At 38.6% G+C, this 23,265-nt stretch overlaps 1 protein-coding gene across 3 annotated transcripts in view; it reads left to right on the forward strand.

Annotated features, from left to right (window-relative positions):
- JAKMIP3 (Janus kinase and microtubule interacting protein 3) overlaps positions 1-21,566 on the forward strand; it is a 118,935-nt gene extending 97,369 nt beyond the window's left edge. For 2 of the 3 annotated variants that reach the window (XM_063307361.1, XM_063307360.1), the window contains 11 exons: positions 199-261; positions 842-940; positions 5,134-5,232; positions 5,343-5,396; positions 7,578-7,643; positions 8,599-8,667; positions 8,761-8,838; positions 13,189-13,392; positions 14,196-14,261; positions 18,460-18,532; positions 21,478-21,566. In XM_063307361.1, coding sequence (XP_063163431.1) covers positions 199-261; positions 842-940; positions 5,134-5,232; positions 5,343-5,396; positions 7,578-7,643; positions 8,599-8,667; positions 8,761-8,838; positions 13,189-13,392; positions 14,196-14,261; positions 18,460-18,510 — 849 coding nt within the window. In that variant the 3' untranslated portion in view covers positions 18,511-18,532; positions 21,478-21,566. Of the gene's footprint in view, positions 1-198; positions 262-841; positions 941-5,133; positions 5,233-5,342; positions 5,403-7,577; positions 7,644-8,598; positions 8,668-8,760; positions 8,839-13,188; positions 13,393-14,195; positions 14,262-18,459; positions 18,533-21,477 lie in introns of all 3 variants that reach the window. The other variant, XM_063307359.1, reaches the window with a different exon arrangement.
- Positions 21,567-23,265: the final 1,699 nt, after the last annotated feature.

The raw sequence follows: 23,265 nt of genomic DNA on the forward strand, positions 1-23,265 counted from the left end.
TTATCAGCTATTGGAAAGTCAGGTTGTATTTTTTTCTAGAAACTACTGAGGTCAAATCAGGAAGCTGAGTTTCAACTGTGCTTGCCTTGGTTCTTATGCACATATATGCTCTCTTCAAACGTTTTGCCTTTTTAAAACATTCATGGTGTTTCCCCAGCTCTTTCTATAATACTGGGTTTTTTATTTTATTTTTTTAAGGACATGAAGTGGATTGAAGAAAAGCAGGCTTTATACAAAAGAAACCAAGAACTTGTGGAAAAGGTACCTTCTGTTTTCATATGAAACTTAAAAATAAGTGTGAATATGTCACTAAAGATTAAAAAAAATCCTAAGGCAAAAGAGCGCTTAATGAAACATGTATGTATTTCCTAAACTCCCCTCTCATCAAAAGGATACATAATTTAACTGAATCCATAACAGACTTACAGAAGAATTGTCACCAAACAGAAATAGTATTTTTTGCATTTTCAATGTTGTTTAGACATCTTCATTTCTGTATCTTTTCAATTCTGAAGGCTAAAATAAGAAAAACATAAACTACTGAATTGTGACTTCCATTATTTTTTTTTAGAATGACAACACATTTAGTCTTTCCAGTGTTCGTAGATCATGTATACCTTAGCTCCGAAATTTGTTTTTAAAATGTGTTAGTATTATTACCTACATATGGAAGTGTGAGGTTTTGCAAGGGTGACTTGGTAAAGTATTATCATCGAGTTAATGGTTGCAGCAAAATTAGAGCTCACAGTCTTAGCTTCCATAATCAGCTCTATAATCATTGTGTAATTAAAAAAAAAGTTGTTAACAAAATAAACAAGGAAAAATCCTTCTGCTTTTCTAGATAAAACAAATGGAGGTAGAAGAGGCTCGGTTAAAGCATGATGTTCAGGATGCTAAAGATCAAAATGAACTCTTGGAATTTAGAATATTAGAACTTGAGGTAAGCACGTACTAGAAGTTTTCAAGTTCTGTCATGTTTTCAAGTTTTGTCACATGTTCCTCGTTCACTATAGCTCATGGGATGTCATTAGTGTATAGGATGTCATCTAGGAAGTACATCCAAGGTAGCTTCAATGCAAGGCATGATTACATTAATTACTTGGTTCCAAAAATTGGGCTAATTCATGTATTAGGCTTAGGTATATTCTGGTTTGCCAAGTGCAGTTTGGCATCACACATGAATTCCAGGCTCCTACCTCCCCTCTTCCTTCTGTTGGGTCATCATTTCAGACAACACACACTGTATTTTCTAGCACTGGCATGTTTAAATAACCATGTTTATCACTGCAACCCCATGGCAGGGTGACATGGCAAGCTGTGTTAAGTGGAAGCAACTGCTTCTGAGGGGATCAATGTACACCTGATGTTTCCTTTCATTAGCTTTAGTGTGCATGGGCCATATTAAATTAGGGCTTATGAGTCTTCCTCAACCTGATGGTCTTCAGATGTGTCTGTCATGAGCACTGATGGTGACCAGGAGGGGGCCCCTATCCAGGGGGGAAAATGCATGCGTAGTAGCGAGGAATTGAGCAGTCATTCAAAGAGACACAGAACAGACCCACCTTGACTTTTGAGGTTTATCTGTATGGGTTTTCTCACGCTTCTTCAGTTTGTTAGGATTTTCTATCTACTGTAGCAGTAATAAAATACTAGAGACTTATTCCTCATCTCAGCGTGGTTCCTGCCTGTTAGGACAGTGTCAGACCATAACTCCTATCATTCCTCAGCCAGCTTTAGATTATTTTCGGAACAACTGGTAGATGTGCAGCCTTTTGCATAATAGGTTTAAGCAGCTTTGAATGTAAGTAGCGAATACATATTCCACTTTTCCCTCTGACCTACCCTTTTGTCCATTTCTTGAAGAGATGCCTTTGAAGGAACATCATGAATGAGTATTGTGAGTCTGTACACCATGCCAACCCAATCTCTCCACTGTCCCTACTTCCCCAAAACTATATTAAGGGTTGAAATCAAGCAATTCCAGTTGTTGTCTCCCTCTTCCCACTCAATCATACTTTCTCATATGCAACTAAAATCTAATTTAATTTATGTCATTAAAAATTACACTTCAAGATTTTAAAAAACTTGATAAAAATAAAAGGAAGGTGATAACAGGTATAGGCCTAAAGGTCCTTTATCTTTTGTCTTTGGGTGCATGAAATAACTTCTGGTCTGGGTACTGTACAAGATCCTTCCCAATTCTTTCACCTCTGTTTCTTTGTGAAGAAGAAACAGGCTATCCTTATTTTGGTAACAGATGACCAGATATCCTGACAGATGAGAATGTATGACCATCTGTTGTTCCTGAATCTGGAGGAAAAACAAGGATCAGCTTTGTTTTGCATGAAACCTTGTTTGACATGCATCTGGTTCAGCTTTTCAGTCCTGTCTCTAATTGTCCTGAAGCTTGCACATAAATCTTTTTTTCCTGGTTCCTCAAATCCAGGTGGCTGTTGAATGTAGTATCTTCCTTGATTTCTCTTACAGGAATATAGTCTTTATGGCAGGGTGATCTACTTGCATATTCTTTGCTGCTGCTATGCTGAGCAATTTCCTTACGGAGTTATGCTTTAGGGCCAAAACTGTCATCATAGTCCTTACCATACTTCTGGGTGCATCCTTTCATCTGACTCTGTGGTGCTGTACCTCCTTGTCTGCATCTATCTGATCTTCAAAACCCACTTGCATCCCAGAGTTTTCTTCCCTACAGGAAGCCTGACAAGTTTCCAGATATCATACCTGTGCACTGCTTTAGATCTCCTCTTTTGCATCAATTCTCCATTTGTCTTATTCGGTGGCTGACACCCTTTCAGTGTTCTTCTATGTGTGGGGTTCTTCTCTTAGGGAACATTCATGGTGAAGCCTCTTTGTTGGGCCTCCCAAAGTCTCTGGCCTCAGTGCCTCAGTTTCCCCTTCTGGCTCCAACATGCAGTCAAATTCCAGGCATGTGATAAAAACTCAGGGTCTCTGCTTGTTGTTCACCTAGAGATAGGGAACAAAATCTGACGCTTTAAGGTTATTCCTTTTTTTTTCCTTTTGTCAAAATGATTATCACTTCATATTTTAATAGTTTGCATGGTAGACTCTAGGATCTTGTATTTTTTGCCCTATTGTGAGTATCCAACCATCACTCCTTCACATTTGCAGTTCACCTTGGGGTTTTGTTTTGTTTTTTTGGCACACATGCACCCGCTTTAGAACCAAATATGTTTACGTGCCCTACGTTGGGCTTCCTTCCATGCTATAGTTGCATCTGTAGCTTTTATTGGGAGCTAGTTTTACAAGTAGTTGCCTCTCCCCAGTATTTTTCAGCAAGTTCTGCATCTTGCAGCAAACACCTCATCATCTTAGTCAGGAAACCATTTTTCCTCTCTGCCGCACTATTGTGTTCTGGGTTATAGTCCACAGTAGTGTCATGCACAATCCCTTTCCCTTTCAGGTACCTTTGCCTGCCATATATTTGTACCTCCTTCAATAACCTGTGCAGCTTTCTCCCAAATCTGTTGCTTACTAAAGCCACATCCTCTTTGAATGTTTCCAGTATTGGAGTCTTTTCACTGACCAGGCAGCAAACAAACAAACAAACAAATGGAAAAATCATTGATAAAAAGCCAACAGGTATTTCTTTTCACTTGGTATAGCAATTTACATTGGCCCACATAGTCCCTATGCACTAAGACTGAGAGCCAGCTTAACTGAAAGCAGATGTGACTCCTGATCCAAGACATACAATACATCTTTATTTGTAAAACTGAACACCTTTCCTGTACTTGATGCACAATGGAATTTCACAGTGCCTCTACTAGCTGACAGCAATTTCTGTCCATCTGCTAAATAAATGGCAGATTTATATCTAGTACCTAGTTCGATAAATCTTTCCTTCTCTTTGATAAGGTTGAAGGTTGCCCCAGAATCAAAACTGATGTCATCTGGTGGTCCATGAAGTGTTGCATTCATCACTTTGGTCTGTTTTCATATATGTCCTTGTTAAGGTTCTGATACAGCCCAAGGTGCACAACCCAGCATGATTAGAGTTTACAATGAAAGTGATGAAAACCTAAATGTCTCAGACTTGGTATTCCCTGCATATTAGAAGCATAAACATGATATTACTTATCTGGGGGGAATTTTTGTCTTAGCCCTTTCCACCCAGACACCAAATTGTGAGGAGCGTTTTTGTGATGCTGCAGGGCAGTTCTTTAACATCCTGACACTTTCCGTCTGGCCAGTGGGAAGGAGCTAAAGATGGCAACTTGCAGTGGCCACCCTCTTCTTTATTCAACCCTTGTCAAGTTTGTTTTTTGTGATGAGGAAAAAGGAAAGAAAAGTAGCAGCAAGAAGCCAGCCACTATGGAGGGATGCAGCAAAGCCACCTAGAGTTGTAGGCACAGTGCCACCTTGACTTAAGGTGGAGAAGAAAATCTCCAAGAATAATGAGGGGAAAAGTCCAGGCAGCATGATGAGGTGGGACTTCCCACCCAAAAGCAACAATTCGCTTCACAGCTAAGAGGAAATTTAACAATATCTTTTTTTGCATTTCTTCTGGAGCATCACTGGAGCTAATTAACTTCTGAAATCCTGTAGGATTGTGGGAACATGTGAGGACAGAGCTAATCCTGGATTAGCATTGTCCTTCTGTGTGGAAGGATCTTCACATTAGTGTGCAAATATTCCAGGAGTTTTTGGTCCTCCATTAAGCAGTATGAAAAGGTTTTAGGATTAGAATAAATCTATTGTAAGGCAGCTTCCCTGCCTGATTGCTGCATAAAATCCAGCAGATCTGTAAGACACCACCAGTTCAGACAAGGCTCATCTATAGTCTGTAAGGCTGCATTCGTTGCATCATTTTGCATATGAAGGTTAAGAAAAGCAGCTTTTTTATATTAAATACCATATTCATAGGAATATTTTCTCCATATGTGTATGCCTTGTTGCTGTATTTAAAGCACAGCACAGTCTGGATGCAACTCAAAATGGCCAAAACCAATCCTTAAATAAAGTTTCTAATTTATCAACTTATATACTTGATTTTTTTTTAGCTTACATTGGAAAATTTGCTAATGAAATCATATTGTCAGCTAAGCTGATGATTAAGACACATCTCTTTTTTTTGCACAAACCATTTGATTGTAGGAGAGAGAAAGAAGATCGCCAGCAATCAATTTTCATCACATTCCTTTTACGGAAGGGAAAAGTCCCCTGCAAGTCTATTGTGAGGCAGAAGGTGTAACAGTGAGTAATTCCCAGTTGCTCTTCTTGCAATTTTTTAATTTTTGCTTCTAACTTGGTGTAAAAATGTGTTCTTTTCACATGCTGTTCCCTATATACTTCTCTCCTATTAGGATATACTTGTAGCAGAGTTGATGAAAAAACTGGATATTTTAGGGGATAACGCCGTAAGTGTATGTTCCTTTAATTAATTGTGCATGTTTCAGTCAATGTGTTTTGTTCTTTTGCTCAAACTGCATTAAATACACTTGCAATTACTTATATTTGTTATAAGTAAGTGACATTTTGACAGGGACAAGTACTGGTTTCAGACCAATACTTCCAAACACTTAGTTTATACAGTATACCAGTAATATGTTATAAGTCAGGGTTGGGCAGACCCAGGGTTGGGCAGACCCAGCCCCAGCCCCAGCCCCCCAGATCTCCCCTGAAATGGACAGAGCAAAAATGCTTAGATTAGGGTCTGGGGGAGGGTTAAATAATTTTGTCTGGATAGGGTAGCTAAGGGCTGAAACAGATGCATTAACCCTTGTATCACCCACTCTTGTGATACCACTATACCAACAACCATTATACTGCCCCACCCCCACTCCACTGCCTTATAGAATAAGTTGGCAACCAGTAGCTGACAACCAGAAGTTGGCAACCAGTAGTCTGTAGACCACTATTGCCTCTCCCAATATCCTATCGAAAGCACTCAAAGTAGAGTCAATTTTAGGAGTGTGTGTGTTTGCGTGTGTGTGTGATGATGATGATGATGCCACTGGATGTTCTTTCTCTGCCTTTCAGGCAAGGCACAACACGGGAAGTAATTTCCAGGCACAATAAAGTTACTTATGCCTGGAATAAGGTATTTCACATGCTGTCTTAATATTGTAGTATGGGTATTGGATATCCTTTACACATGCTTTGCTAGTGTTTTACTATTCTTTGCTACTTACTTCTTTTTTAAGTCTTTTAATCGTATAAAGAATTGTAGTTTAGAAATACTATAGGTTGAAACAGAAGCATGACTGAAATGCATTAATTGTTTTTTATGATGGGATGGTCTGCACAATCCAGTTCCCATGGGCTTCATCTGGCCCCCAAGCCCTTTTTAGAGCCTCCTCAACAATGCTGCCAATTGCACCATTTAATTTTCCCAATATGTCAGGGCAACATCAAATTAGAAGCAAAGCAAAGCAAGGTGGCCCTTTCCTTCATTTAGGAGCAGTATGTATGTCTGAGCCTTAATCTTACAGCCTTGCTTTCCTAATTTTTTTTAAAAAATGTTTAAAGAATTCATATGGCTGCCCAACCTGAACAATGTGACCCTGGAAGCTTACAGGAAACAATCAAGATAAAAACAACAATCAGTGACCAGCCATAAAAATCAGTAATAGACAAACTGGCTGACATTCACACCCTCTCTTGTTGTGAGCTTATTCATCCTAGCCCCAACCCTCAGGAGAGTCACATTTTCAGGCCTTTCTAAACACCAGCAGGGCTGGAAGCATCTGAATATTGAGCGTGGGGGTGATCATTCCAAAGGGCAGGCTCTTTTGCCAAGATAGATCAGAATGCATGCTGCACCTGCAATCTACCAGAACATCTCTGTCGGCTTCTCAGCATCAGCAGTTTTCAGATTTACAGCGATGAGAAGGAAGCAGAGTGGGTCATAAATTAGGTTTCTCATTTCCTCCCACTGATTAATTTGCAAATACTGAGGTTTCTGTGGGCAGATATTCAATGCAACCAATAGGCAATCATTTTCAGAGAAGATGATTGGAGAGCTTCACATCTTTTGTGAAGCAGGGGAGGGGGAACATATGGTGCAGATGAGCTTGTCATAAACAAATGAAAAGCCTGTTTTCAGGACACCTTTGAATCTCTTCTGGAGGCAACGTGGACCTGTTCCATGTATTGTCTCACAAAGTCACATAGTGGACCACATAGTGTGGTCCACTATGAATATCTATTGCTTCTCCAGATTTCTAAGTTCTAAAATCTGGAAGTGAACAAATCTAAATAAATAACAAATTATGTTATTTATTTACTACTACATTGTCATCGTCATGTTTCTTTACATATTTATTTGTTGAGAATTCATAATTGATACTTCAGTAATGGAGTAAGCTCACATCTATGTATTACATCGGAAGTGGATTGTAGAGATCAGCTCTTTTCAACACCTCATAATTGTGGAATGTTATCTTGAAATTACAACCAGCACTATCCTAAGAAAGTTCTATCTTTGATTTGTAGTTTTAAGAAATGTTTAAATATTCAGTGCAAGACCAGCCTTGGAAATGGGAAAACAGTGCAGAGACATGTGCTATGATAATACTTTTATTCTTCTCTTTATGCAGAACTTAACGAATGATGAGCAAGTTGTAGTCATACAAGCAAGGACAGTTTTGACACTGGCAGAAAAGGTAATGGCAATGTTGTTTCTCTTGCTAATAGGAATTCAGTATCCAGTTACAGTACATTAGCACAGCTGTTATACTCTGGTGCAACACTATAATGATTTATAGAAGTAGAGCAAATGTAACAGATATCACTTCCTCCTTAACCTTAATCCTCCTTAATTCAAAAATTTATCTAAGACTTGGTCCTACAGATTACTTTTGTCATTGTCCAAAAAGGACTTTCAGAGCTCCATGTCACCAGCATAACTAGTAGGGTGGCTCTCAGGCCATATTCTGCACCATAGAGAACAAATTCTGTCTGGATTAAGGAACATATGTCTGGATGTATTGTTGTTGGGATGCAGGGGTGGAGTAACCAAAGTGGAATAATAGAATAACAAAAGCTGTAAATATCATTTCCAATCAAATTTCTTATAAATATCTATAGTTATTAAATTGGTATGATTGATATAAGCAACAAAATGAAGCAGAGTGGTATGTTTCTAGCCAGTATCTTTAAAGAAAATTCAGGCTGTTTCCCCTTTCCCTAATTTTCTATTCCCTCTTCCTAACAGCTATTTGGGAATCTCTAACTGCTGATTAGTGCCCAGTCTGGCACAGTTCCATTCACCTAAATATTTTTCTTTGCTTTTGTAAAATGGAAGTGCCTTAGTAGCCTCGATTTGGGTACATAAATATCATAATGATAACTTAGGTTTACTGTTAGTTTATGGTGACAATATAAATATACAGGCATTATGTTCAGCTCCTTTACATGCAGGACTGGCTCTAAAGATCAGATTGTCTTTGCTAAATCACAGTGCTGAAACTGTATTACTATAGCTGAATTGCCAGGCTTAGAGATATGGCGCATACTGAGGTATTTTGCTATAAAAGCAATAATCAGAGTTACATAGTGAAGCCTAGTCTTGTGTCAGATATGCTTATCCAAATCTGATCTTTCTTCATTTCTCTGCAGTGGCTGCAGCAGATAGAAGTTACAGAATCAGCACTACAGCAAAAGATGATAGACTTGGAAAATGAAAAGGTAGAGTAAGGATTCATCAAAAATTAAAATCAGTGACTACGTATTGTGCTTCCTGAAAGAATCAGTATAACCCAAACCTGTCTCTGCTTTTAGGACCTATTTAGTAAACAAAAGGGGTATCTGGATGAGGAGCTGGATTACAGGAAGCAGTCTTTAGATCAAGCACACAAGGTAGGTACAAAAGTCCGTGGACAAAATTTACTTTGGTTCACTTTTAGGATGAAAATTTTATCAGAAAGCAAGTGTTCTTGCTGGAATCCTTCAAGTCAAATTATTTTGAGAACCCGTCTTAAATTTTTGGGACACGTACACTGTAGTTTGAAAGACTTTGTACCTTAGTGACATTGGGTTCAGTGTAAAAGATTCATTAATGAAAGTCAGCATGCTAGAGATGCTGAGCATGCATTACATTTGGGACTTGGCATGCAAAGATTTTAATTCCCAGGAGCTCAGTGGAGGATCTGTCAGATTGGCCCATACTGTACTGTATCTGAGGCTAAAACCTACCATTACATGAGAAATCTGTTTTTGACCTTTTTAGTGTAATTTGATTATATGAAAATCAAATTACACTAAATTACACTAGACAATCTGATCAAGAGAACCCTTAACAACCTAACCAAGAAAGGTCAAGTCACAAAAGAAGAACAGTGGTGGATGATAAGCAACGGACCCATCCTCCCACGCTTCTATGGATGCCCAAAAATACGAAAGCCAACATACCTCTTTGTCCAATTGTACCATTACGAGGGACCCCAACATATAACATAGCCAAAGAACTTACAAAAAAACCTTGGACATCTCACAGAGGGGAGCAAATGTTCTACCAACTCCCCACTACTGTGCCTCCTGAAAATCAAAGACCTAAAAATAGATGAAGATGAAATTATGGTTTCATTTGATGTCACAGCACTCTTTATATCCATAGATACAGAACTAGCAAAAGAATCCATGGCAGCAGTACTACACAACACACCTGACCTAGACAAATGCACTAAGATCGAAATACCCAGAATCAACTTCTGCCTCACTACCTATTTTCAGTTTGATGGACAAACATACCAACAAATCAGAGGAACACCCCTGGGATCACCATTCTCAGGAATCATAGCAGAGACAGTAACGCAGCATCTAGAAAAAATAGCACTCCCATACACATAACCAAAATGGATCCAGTATGGATCCAGTATGTAGACGACACCTTCATCCTAATAAAAAAGGAACAACTAGAGAAGACACATGAAATGACCAACATCTTCAAAGGAATAAAATTCACAAGGGAAGAAGAAAACAACACTCTACCCTTCCTGGATATCCTCATCAGCAGAGGAATTGATGGCAAATTAGAAACATAAGTCTATCAAAAAAACAACCCACACTAACCAAGTGCTCCATTACCAAAGTAACAACCCAACCTCCCACAAGAGGAGTTGTGTAAGAACATTGTTCAGACAAATACAAATGCACCACAACAACCCAGAACACCAGAAAGAAACAGATCACATATACAACATCTTCCAACAAAATGGATACCCACGATTTTATCAAAAAGTGCCTGACCACTCAACCCAACACAAGCACAACCAACACAAGCTATGAAAAGGATAACACTGCCATACATCAGGAACATCTCAGAAACAACCAACAGACTGTTAGAACCACATGGCATCACAGTAGCACATAAACCAACTAAAACTCTTCAAAACATCTTAAGTAACCCAAAAGACCCAGTAGCCCAAGAAGTTATCTACAACATACAGTGCAAAGACTGTAATAGCCACTATGTAGGACAGACAGGCAAAAGACAAGCAGAGCGCATCCATGAACACCAACTAGCAGTCAGAAGACACAATGAAAACTCCTTAATCTCACAAGACATGGACAAGCTCAACCATAGTTTCAACTGGGAAACTCTGAGCTTCCTTTACCAAGCAAAATCCAAAACTGCTAGAGAATTCCTGGAAGCTTGGCACTAAAATACATCAGCCATCAACAGACACATAGAGATAAACCACATTTATACACCATTCAAAAGAGACAATAAGAAAGCCAAGAAGGAAACAAAAAGACCAGAACACATCCATTCCAGCAGCCTACACCCAGATAAGCAGGGATTTACAACAGACAGACAATCTAGAAGGAAACAATACCCTAATCAAGGAACTACCAAAGAGAAAACCATACCCCCACCAAAACTGGTTTGTACCTTACACAAACAGGGAGAAAACTCCACATTCACTAGCACTGATGATGTTACCTAGATGGGTAATGAAACATCTGCAATCAAACAACCAAGCTCAGAGAGCAACAAGGACTCATATGAAAATCAGTTGTGAGAGGAGCAATTTGCATTAGAGCAAGTAGGAAGGGGCTCTCTCCCTTTTCAACTTCAATGCAAGACACAATCCCCAAGATATCTATTGATTCATTTTTATCAGGACTACAGCTTAGGAGGAAATGGTTAGGTTTCCCTTCCTCATCTATCCCATGGACCCTTACCAAATCTTCCCTGTCCTCTGATAGAAAAGTATAGTAAATTATACATACTTTATATAAAATTATATAATAGGGCAGAAAACTGTATGAGGAATGGTTCAGATGAATCAGATTAATGTGACTGCAACTCACTTAGTAAAAATATTGGCAACTCGGATTTTTGTCACTGCCAGTTTGAAAAGCCACAATTTAATGACTTATGTAACCATAGCAGATTAACCCTTTGTGCTCTCTTGTGCTTGCTTGCTTGCATGCTCTCTCTCTCTCTCTTACTCAAACTCAGTTTTTAATCCATTGAGGGTTTGTTGTTATGCTCTGCTCGGCGCCTAATCGTATATCATGGATTACAAAATGGAGCATGAAATGAAAGGTCCCTACAGACTTTAAATAATTCACATGGAGTAGATGTCTGTATTATCACAAGCAAACCCATGCTGTGTAGCATTCCCTTTAAAACATTGCAGAGATATGGAAATATCTCAATTTTTTGCCTAGCTCATGAGTAAAAGTCTTCTGTGCTATTTCTGGACTTTGAGATGAGATAGTCATTCTGCATTATTATTATTATTATTATTAGTAGTAGTAGTAGTATTAGTATTAGTATTAGTTTTGATTCCATCTAGGAGAAGGATTCTCTGTACACTCTATTCATATCAAACATGCATGCAGAATTATTGCCCTTAGCAGAAAAAAACCAGAGTGGTTTAAAAAGAAGTGGTTAAGAGGAAATGATAGAATAGCTCAACAATGTTAGTAATAGGCCATACAGTGAGCTCTCTCTTTGGAAGCATCACAAAAGGAAGAAAGAGTGAGGCGGGAGGACAGTAACATTGATAGCTGGAGGAAAAAAAATTGCATTCATACCCTCCCTACAGACGTCAATGCATTTTTTAATACAGAAAACATACAGTACTGCTTGTTCAATAAAATTTCATCATTCTCCAAAGGGCATTAGTCAGGGATGGCTGCAGGGTATGGTAAAAATAAAGTCAAGATGGCAGCTGCAGTGGTGTAATCAATGTTCTCCCTGTTTTTTATGTGGGTCCTACATGTGGCACACATAAAAAGTGAGAGAACTTTGATCACACCATCGCAGCCACCATCTTGACTTTTTAAACCACACCCTGCAGGCACCTCTGACATGGGGTCAGATCTACCTTCAGCCATTTGTAGAACCAACCAGTCTTCCAAGAAGAAGACAGCCTTGCCCAAGTGCTTGTTCTGTTTCACTTCTGCCTTTCAAACAGGGATGTGTGTAGGCCAGAGAGCAGACAGGCTGTGAGAGATCTACCTCTGTACCAACAGTCAGCAATCGTTTTGAGCAGCAGACATAATCATAATATTACGCACAGTGTTGTGGGCACCAAAACATTGAAAAAACATCAAATGAGCCAAATCTAATGAGATCATGTGAGAGAAAATAAGGAATGTGAGATTTAGAAATCATATCAGATTTTAGGCTACATAACAGTATGTATATTTAGGAGTGAGTTTATGGGTGCCATATTTCACATCTTTCTACAGTACTCTCATTCATGTTTGGAAAAGAGACCACAAGTGGGATGATTTGAGTAATGATTTAAACATTACTCTTTTTCTAAGAACTTGGAATCCTGAATGAGGACTGAAAGATCACTTAAAAAGGATCTGTTGGTTGTGGCTGAGCTTTAAACAGATGAGCTCTGTACAGAATAACTTTAGTATAGTATTGAAGGTGCAGGCAAGAGGAGAGGCCGGCTTTCGTGTTCTCTGAGAGGATAACATTCTGGCTGAGACCATTTGAACCATTTGTTCAGCTGCTCTAGGATAGAGTATACAGAGCCAGAAAGGCAGTGAGGAGGAGGGAGAGAACATAAAAGCTGGTGGGTGTTCTCCTACATCTAAAGGAAAAAGAATACAGGCGAGACAGATCCCTGGATATTTCCATCCCATCCTGCCCACGTTTTGGCTCATATATTAAACCCCCACCATCATCCAAACCTAATGTGAATAAAGTGGCTTGATTTTTTTTAAAAATTTATTTAGCACATTTTGGAATTGGAAGCCATGCTATATGACGCTCTACAGCAGGAAGCAGGAGCCAAAATGTCAGAAATACTTTCAGAAGGAGAGAGAGAAAAGTTGAAAAATGCTGTGGAACAATGGAAACGGCAGGTTATGAGTGAACTCCGAGAAAGGGACTCCCAGATTCTCCGAGAAAGAATGGAGCATATTCAACATGCACAACAGGTATGGTGAAATAGGATATTGTGCCACTAAGAATGCCTCCTGGAAGAAGATCAATGACTCTCATTTGTGTTTTGTTTATACTGTTGCTCATTTTATCTTGAATTTGATTTAAAAGGCTCTGTCTAAGGAATTGGCTAAGCAGGAACAATCAGCCATAGGGATACTAGGTGTCCTCAGCCATAGCACTCCATTTTATACCTCGTCATTTCCACAGCCTTAATGGTTGCAGACCTTGTAATGGTCACAGTGGGAAAACATTTGCAAAATGACTATAATAAACCATGAGGCTAAATATCAACTGGATCTGTGCAAAGGAAAGTTGTTATGTGTCTGTCTTCTTTAACTGTAAGCGTATCATGGCCCAAAGCCCAAGAATATTTAAATGGTTGGTCCCATCTTCCATGCATGGAATGTTGAGTTGTGACTTGTTAAGAACTCCAAAGGGATTTCTATCCTGTTCAAAATGCCAGAGCATTTTCTGGCAAGTTCTGGAAATTTCCCTTTTTCCCTAGGGATGCTTCCAGGTACATTCTAATGGCTGGTTTTCCTACCAATGACACCAACTTTTATTAACATACTTCCCTATTTTGCAATAATGCTCACTAATGTAACTCTAGATGGGACATACTTAGAGCCCAGTTTGCTCTACTACCTCGTAGGCTGTGCATCTCCCCATCTTACTAGTGGGCCTGCCCCCTACAAATCCACTCTCCCCACAAAAGCACCGCATACCGGAGAGTCGGAACTGGGCTTAAATAAAAGTTTAAAAATGTAGTATTCATACATAATTCTAATTTTCACAGAGAATTAAGGAGCTAGAAGAAAGAATTGAAGCTCAAAAAAGACAAATAAAGGAATTGGAAGAAAAGGTATGGTTAAAACATTGAAAAGCTTTAATTATGTCACAAAGCTATATTCAGAAAAGATTCTGGGTTATACAACAAGATGCTGGGTTTGAGAAATCTCCTTGAATGCAGGACAGATGTCATGAGTAAGGATGGCGAGCAGGGGGCTCCCATCCAGACTGTCAAGCGCATGCGTAGCACTGAGGAATTGGTCAGCCATTCAAAGAGACACAGATCGGGACCGCCTTAACCTTTGGGGTTTATATGTCTGGGTTAAGTACTAGCAATAAACATTAGAGACCAGTTCCTTGTCTCAGTGTGTTTCCTGGCTGTTAGGACAACATTCTTCCTATGAACTTGACTAGACAGAATTTCCGTTGGATATCCAACATTACATTACTACATCTTTTGTACATAGCACTTGCCAGCAACTCTTTAAAGCAAGTTCATACACTACATAAAAATGCAATAGAGATGTGACTATATAAGTCCCCTGCAGCAAAACCCAGCAGATTCTTTTGACAATAATTGATTATGTGCTATCAAATCATTTTTGACTCCTAGTGACCACATAGATATATCTTATCCATGATGATCTATCCCTAACTTGTTCTTTCAAGTCTCCCAATGGTGCACTCATTGCCACTGTAATTGAGTCCAGCCACCGTGTTGATGGTCATCCTCCTCTTCTCTTTCCTTCCACCTTTCCCAGCATCAGACCCTTTTCCAGGAACTGGGTCTTTGCATAATGAGTCCAAAGTAGAATAATTTGAGCCTGGTCATTTGTGCCTTGGGTGAGAACTCTGGGTTGATTTGTTTGATGATCCATTGGTTTGTTTTCGTGGCTGTCAGTAGCATTGTCAGAAGTCTTCTCCAACACCAAAGTTCAAAGACACCAATACTCTTCCTATCCTGCTTCTTTAAAGTTCCAATTTTCACTTCCATAGAGTGTCACATGGAATACCATGGCTTGCATGATTCTGATTTTTGTAGGTATGGATACATCATGGCATTTGAATATCTTTTCCAAGGCCTTCATGGCTGTTCTACCAAACGATAGTCTGCAGCGTATTTCTTGACTGCTTGTTCCTTTATGTTGATGGTTGATCTTAAAAGGCAGAAGCTATCCACCAGTTTGATATCTTCACTGCCAATTCTAAGGCTGGTTGTTCTACCTGTTGTCATTAGTTTGGTCTTATTTATATTTAATTTTAGTCCCATTTTTTCACTGTGCTCTTTGACTTTTAGTCCTAGGGCTTGCAGATCCTTTGCATTTTCAGCTATCAGGGTAGTGTCATCAGCACAGCACAGGTTATTGATGTTTCCAGTTTTAAAAGCACACTCATCTTCTTCCAATCCAGCTTCCCTTAATATATATTCAGCATATAGCTTGAATAAATAAGGGGAGAGTATGCAGCCTTGTCATACTCCTTTGCAAACTTGGAGCCAGTCTGTTTCACCAAGTTCTGTTCATACTGTGGCTTCCTGACCTGTATATAAGTTTCTCATGAGGACAATTAGATGTTCTGGAATTCCCATTTTTCGGAGCACTTTCCACAGCTTGACGTGATTAACACTATCAAAGGATTTTCTATAATCGATGAAGCACTTACTGACTTCTTTTTGGTATACTTTGGCTTTCTCAATTATCCAGTATGCATCAGGAATAACATCTCATGTTCCTCAGCCTTTTCTAAAGCCAGCTTGAACATCTGGCACTTCCTTTTCCATGCAGGGCTGTAATCTGCATTGGATGAACCTCAGCATTATTTTGCTACCATGTGAAATTAAGGACATTGTATGATAATTTGCACATTCTGTTAAGTCTTCTTGTTTTGGTATTGGAATGTAGATTGATCTCTTCCAATCGGCTGGCCAATGTATTGTTCTCCAGATTTGCTGGCATAGCTTGATTAGAACTTTGACTGATTCTTCTTCTGTTGCTTGCCATATTTCAGTGGGTATTCCATCAGCTGCTGTAGCCTTCCGACTTGGTAATGACTGGAGTGCTGATCTAACTTCAGTTCTAATACTAAAGGCTCTTGTAAGTAAGGAATATCTTCTAAGGTATCATGGATGTTGGCGACTCTACTGTATAGTTTTTCATATATATATATATATATATATATATATATATATATATATATATATAGTTACTATCTGTCAATTGGTGTCCTTTAGCATACCAATTCAAGGTTCAACCTTTCAGATATCTTTTGAAAGATTTTCCTTTTTTTCCAATATCTGTTTCCATCTTCAGTGTCTTTATAGACATTGTTGTAATACTGCATCTTGTGTCTTCTAAGAGCTTTCTGAAATTCTTCATTAAATTCCTTTCTGAGATTTTTGTATTTCTTGGCTTTGGCTTCTCTTCTCTTCTTGGCAATTTCCACAGTTTGCTCTGACATCCAGTTTGCTTTCTTCTCTTTCTTCATTTTTGGTGGTCTTTTCACATTCAGCCTTAATGAATTCTTTAAGTTCATTCTGTAGTCCTCTGGTTCTCTATCAATGACATTCAGGACTTCAAAGCGAATCCTGATGTTCTCCTTGAAAATGGTGGGTATATGTTCAAAATCGTATTGTGGAAACGGACTGGCTTTTTTATTCTTCTTTACCTTAACTTGGAGCTTGCACATGAGCAGTTTGTGATCTGTTCCACAGTCAGCACCTGGCCATGGCTCTGATGCTGTAATTGAGCTCCTCTACCTCCTTTTAGCAATAATATACTGTAGTCAATTTGATTTCTATATACTCTATCTGGTGATGTCCATGTATAGAAGCATCATTTTAGTTGTCTGAAGACAGTTAGCTTTGAAGAAATTATTGGAGTGGCAGAAATGTATAAGTCAATCCCCTGCTTCATTTCGGTTTCCTAAGCTATACAATCCAACTACATTTTCCTCTTCTGTGTTTCCAAATTTGACATTTCAGTCTCCAATCACAAGCAGAACATCTTGCCTGCAAGTTCTGCCCATTTCAAATTGGACTTATAATCTTCTGCATCGGTAGTTGGAACATAAATTTGAATGTTCATCATATTACAGGGATGTCCATGAAGTCTAATTGATATTATTTGGTCATTGATTTCATTGTAGCCAAGTACTGTTCTCGCTATAACCTTCCCAAATATAAAAGTAACACCGTTTCATCTTTTTTTTTTCATGTCCTGGTGACAATAATAATGCATTTACACATACTTGATACAATATTTTAAAAAGACATGTAATGTTAAAATGCAAAAACTGCTTCTGACAACATGAAAGAAGAATATTTGAACGTTTGCAAGTCTCTTCTAAACTAGCTTTCCACAACAAAGTCCCAAAAGTCTTCTTCTGTCCCTATTCAGAATAGAACAGAAAGCATGTTGTTGTTCTGGCACTATTTTATATGTTCCTAAAAATAATGAGAAAACTGGAAAATGTGTGTGTTTTAATTATTACATCTAGTGTTGCCAGCTGCCTAGAGCCATAAAATTACTAATTGTATAAGTAAATTCAATAGACAATGAAGCATAATATAGAAAAGATGAAAATAAAAAAAAGGAATGTTGCATTTAGTACTTTTGAACTAGTTCATTAGCTAGTAAATTTTATTTGGAAAAGAGACAATTGAATAGAAGAAGGCTGCAATCATGTCCTTGCTTCACTAGAAATAAGTCCCATAAAAATGAATAAGCTTTATTTAAGTCAGTAGGTATTGAATTACACTGTAAAAATCTGATCCCAGTAATCACAACATAATGATTTTTCTTATCAGTGAATGGCTCATGGAAGTGAATGAAATTGCAGCATCTCAGGTTTTGTATATGTAGATAAAATGGTGAGATGCACTAATAGACCATTATTTTTTGCATGAAGTTAGGGGACCTTCAAATTGTAAGAATTCCTTGCCAAATTTCTATCCCATAAATGGGAAATTGCATTCCCTCCTGGGCCCAGGGGGGCTGAGTGCTAGAAATGGGTAGGGTCAGAATAAAAGTAAATGGGAGACTGAGCCATCCTGCACTCTCTGTCTTTCTTATATGTTCTGTCATTGCCAATAGACATGACATCTGTTAAAGTGCAGGTAAATTTGGAAAATCTCCTGTTCCAACATGTTTCATACCTTTTCAACAGACTATGGTCCCTTACTCTAGACTCATTGCTGGTTTCTTACTAGGCATGCTTTAAAATCTTTCTCTTTTTCTCTTTCCATTTCCTTTCCTCTCTCTCTCTTTTTTTAGTTTTTATTTTTGTTTTTATTTTTCTCTCTAGCTTTCATTCTTTGGTCATAGTGTGTCCATCCAACTACAAGAGGTAAGTAATCCTCCCTACTTATTCTTTCTTCTCTGCTTCTCATCAAGCTTAGTGATTTCTTATGACCAACACGGCTGCATAAAGATCCATGTGACTTTGGATACAATCAAGGCTTACCTGAAATCAGGTTAAAAAAATAGGCAAGATGGCAGACGCCTGTTCAATGCATGTGAAAAACAGGCAGAGCTTTGATTGCATTGTTGTGGCTCCCATCAATGTTGCCTCTAATTTCTGACATGATGTGTGGGGGGAAATGATTTCTGCAGCTTTTCCCAAACCAAGTACAAATCTGTGCACCACAATATGTCTATACAAGTAAATTGCACATACATATAATAGTGACAGGTTAAAATGTTTACATACTGTATTTCTTAGTTAAAGTATAGAAAATAGAAAGTATAATAGTAGGTCACATACTTAAAAATCAGGCTCTCAAGTCATTTTTTACTCCTAGCAATGTCTCCTGCAGTGTTCACAAGTGGCTTGCCACATTCTTCTCCCAAGGGCTGAGAGAGAGGGACTAGCCCAGAATCACCCACAACTGTCCTGTGACTAACACAGGACTAGAACTGATAGTCTCCTGGTTTCTAGTCTTAGCCTTAATCACTAAACTAAACTAAGTTGGCTCTACATATATGTGCTTACAGATTATAATATAAACCTGCTAATCACTGATAACCGATAATTAAAATCAATATTTTGTAAGCACTTAAAATTGTTTCTTCTTTTTTGGGGGGGAGATTTAGATAGGCCCCCCCCCTCATTTTTTTCCCTATTACTTCTCTGGATGTATTCTGAACATATTTAAACTTTATTAGTAGTAATTTAGAAAATGAATTTTTTATAAAGTTAACAATGATCATGGACCTTGTACCATCCAAAACTCAACAGATAGTAATTAAGCTTTTTTGGAAAGGAAAACGGGTGCTTCTTCAGGACCGCACCTGGCATATCTCTAGCTGGGCCCAATCTGGAGCAGGTTGGCTGCAACTGCAAGGCTGGGAAAAGGCCACCCGCCCGCAGTCTAGTGGAAAGGGCATCTCCCTCAGGAGATGTCATGAGTACTGATGGTGAGCAGGAGGGGGCCTCTATCCAGGGGGGAAAACGATGTGTAGTACTGAGTTAAGCAGCCATTCAAAGAGACACAGATCAGACCCGCCTTAACCTTTGGGGTTTATCTGTCTGGGTTTTTCCCACGCTTCTTCAGTTTGTTAGGATTTTCTGTCTAATGTAGCAGTAATAAAGTACTAGAGACCTATTCCTTGTCTCAGCGTGGTTCCTGGCTGTTAGGACAGGAGCTCTCGGTCAGTCCATGCTGCAGTGGCACCAAGTGGCTCTCACTGCTGCAGTTAAGCTCAGCTGGCGAGCTAGCACAGGGCTTCTTGCAAATCGTGAGCCTGGAGTTTTATAGTGCCTAAATTTATTACTATTATTATTGTTTGGGGGTACCTAATTTTGTGTGCATTCAACTTTTTACTGTGTGTGTGGGTTTGACAAGTAGGGCACACACATACACCTTAGAGTGAACATAAGCCACCACTTTGATTCTCTTTTGCCACACACTAAAGATATCCCTGCTTCAAAGATTTCACTTGCGTATCTCACTAGCATATCAAAATAAGTTGATACTGAGTTGTTTTCTGAAAAGGCAAATAGATATTATATGAATGCATTAAGAAATCAAGATTCCTTACAAAAAAATGGAAAATGCTACAAAACAAGATCTTCTTCTGAGTAAGCATGCGTAGTATGTCTTACATAATTTTTATCAACAGTAGCCTTTCACGCATGTGTGTGTTTTCACAGATGTCTTGACTCCTGGCAACTGCCTGGACAAGCCCCTGCAGTTTTCTTGGCAAGATTTTGGAAGTGGTTTGCCCAGGGCTGAGACTGGCTTTGGGCTTAAGGCGGGACTAGAACTCACGGTCTCTCAGTTTCTAGTCTGGTGCCTTAACCACCACACCAAACTGGCTCTCATCGGCTTTCATACTCAGCAAAATTACATGTCACAGCCTGTGTTTTCTAGCTTGCCTCCCATTGGATGCTTTATTCACAACACAGAGAAAGTTCAGGGTTTGTGTCTACCACAAACCAGCCCACTACAATCTCTGTGATGTAGCCATTCCACACAACAGCAGGGAGATATTACAACTGAGCTTGGAGGCAAAAATGATTGCTTCATGTTGTTGCCATAGACCATGTCTGGAACTCCTTTTTTGGCCATGCTAACACTCCTCAAGGGACGCGGTGGCGCTGCGGGTTAAACCGCCGAGCTGCTGAACTTGCCGATCGGAAGGTCGGAAAGTCGGCGGTTCGAATCCACGTGACGGGGTGAGCTCCCGTTGCTAGTCCCAGCTCCTGCCAAACCTAGCAGTTCGAAAACATGCAAAATGTGAGTAGATTAATAGGTACTGCTTCGGCGGGCAGGTAACGGCATTCTGTGTAGTCATGCCGGCCACATGACCACAGAAGGGTCTACGGACAAACGCCGGCTCTTGGCTTTGAAACGGAGATGAGCACCGCCCCCTAGAGTCGGACACGACTGGACTTAATGTCAAGGGGAACCTTTACCTTTACCTTAACACTCCTCAACATCTGCACCTATTCAGTCACACTCACTGATGTGTGCACACAACACGTTCACATGGAACATACATATGCCTCCAGGCCTGTAAGTATTTCCTTCTAGATTAGACTTAGAAGACCATTAGGAAGATCATCCAATAGCACCAATGGAGAGTGTAGCTTATCATAAAGTCTCAGGCAGAGAGTGAGTAAGAAGAATCAAGGTTTCTGTTTGTCCTTCCTTCTCCACTTCTTATCTTTAATAATAATACCTAATATTAGAAAAGAAAGGTATGTGTCTCTGTACAAGAGAGCCCTTATTTCAAGCTCCTCTCTTAAATAACTTTAGCTGCTTCTTCTGTATTATGTTTTTTTTCCAGCCTGGAGAGAAGACTAGAACTGTTTATCTTTTAGAACAATGTAACACTGTACATAACAAAGTTTGGAGAGAAGACAATTTCATTTCAAGAAAGTGGACTACATACTGTATTTTGACACTGAAGACTGAAGTTCTAATCTTTTGACCATTTTTATAAAGAAGCACTTGCGTGAATTTTATTTTGAAGTTAAGCCTGATCTTTGGACAAGTATAGCTCTCTAAGTTTTTATGAACTAGTATTAAAATTGTTAAAGAAGAAAGCCAAAAAGAAATAGTAATTAACTGGCTTCTCTGAAGGAAGCCCAGCTGTGCTGCCCAAAACAACTTCAGCTTTACATGAAAGCAGTAAACTTGTTCAGATGAAGTGAATATATTTTAGTTCCCTGCTAAGCAGGCAGTAAACTGCTTCTGTAAAGAAGTGAACTGATCCTGTTTTGTAATTCAGTCCTTGTACTGTTATTTGTAGATGCTTAAATACATGTCTTGAAAGAAGATTGGAAACAGTTCCAGGCTAATCATTGGTGAAACTATGAATGAATGAATAAATGAATGGGGATAATGTTTCATTCATGAAAGTAAGGAGCTAGTTGCAGTTAGATTGGTTATTTTACATAATATGTATTAAATTGACTTGTTTACTAACCATGAGGAAAGTGAGATAGTAAAGTTCGGAACACTTCCCAAACTTTCACTCCATTCTGAAATTTCAGTGAAGCCTGTCTACAGCACGCCCTGGGAAACATAAAAGGCACAATCCTTAAAATCTAATGCACTTCAATTCCTGGATGAAGAGAAGTCAGTATTATCAGCATAAAAGAGAACCAAAGCAAAAGCTAATTGAAAAAGGAAACAAAAATATTTAAAACTATTAAACCTGCAATGGAAACTTGAAAAAAAGATGTGGGAAATATATTAAGAAAGCACAAGCAGCAGATGGAAATGGATCTCTTGGATTAAATGGTTTGAGAGGAGTTGCTTGTAAATTAAGAAGCAAAGAAACTGACCACACATAACAAAATGGTTGATCAAGCAGTAAATAAAAATTACACAGGGATATATAAGAGACATACATATACAATATACCTATCTTCCCCAGCTGTTATTTTAAGATGGAAAGAAGAAGGAACACAGAGAGAAAATACCAACTCTCCAGAAAGGATCTTGATATTCAGGAATTATCAAAAGGTGAGAAGGCAGTTTTTCACTTATTCACCAAATTATAACCAAACTTTTTAGTGATCTGTTTCTTCTATTAAAAATCAATGCTGTCTTAAATATGATAAACTGCTTTGCTTTGCTTTGAATCTTAACACAAATATTGTTTATTATTGGACTTGTTTTGATTATTTTATACATTAACTATCTTACATATAAAGCACAGAGACTAAGTTTTCTCCAGTTTGGATAAATTCAGTATATATTAAAAACATTTAAGTAGATAACATCAGATTATCATGTGAAGATGTAAAATTCTTTGCACTGATACAAATATGCTAATTCGTGGAAAAACCAAACCTCTAACTCAATTTAATTGGAATAAAAGATAAGCTTAATCTCCAGACCCAGATTTTACAGTTGTGTCTCATCACTCTCAGTAGGACTTGTAATGAAAACATGAAGCTATACAATCTAGTTCCCTCCATTCCTATTTATAAATAAGTTCCACAGATGTAATAGGATTTACTCCCTAGAAGGGTCTTAGCTAAAAACTGTAGCAACTGTGTAGTATAGTTTCTATGGAAATACCACTACTATTGGGCTAAAAAGGGTCAAAAAATAATATCTTGAT

Source organism: Candoia aspera, chromosome 6, assembly GCF_035149785.1.
Source record: "Candoia aspera isolate rCanAsp1 chromosome 6, rCanAsp1.hap2, whole genome shotgun sequence".
Taxonomy (NCBI): Eukaryota; Metazoa; Chordata; class Lepidosauria; order Squamata; family Boidae; genus Candoia; species Candoia aspera.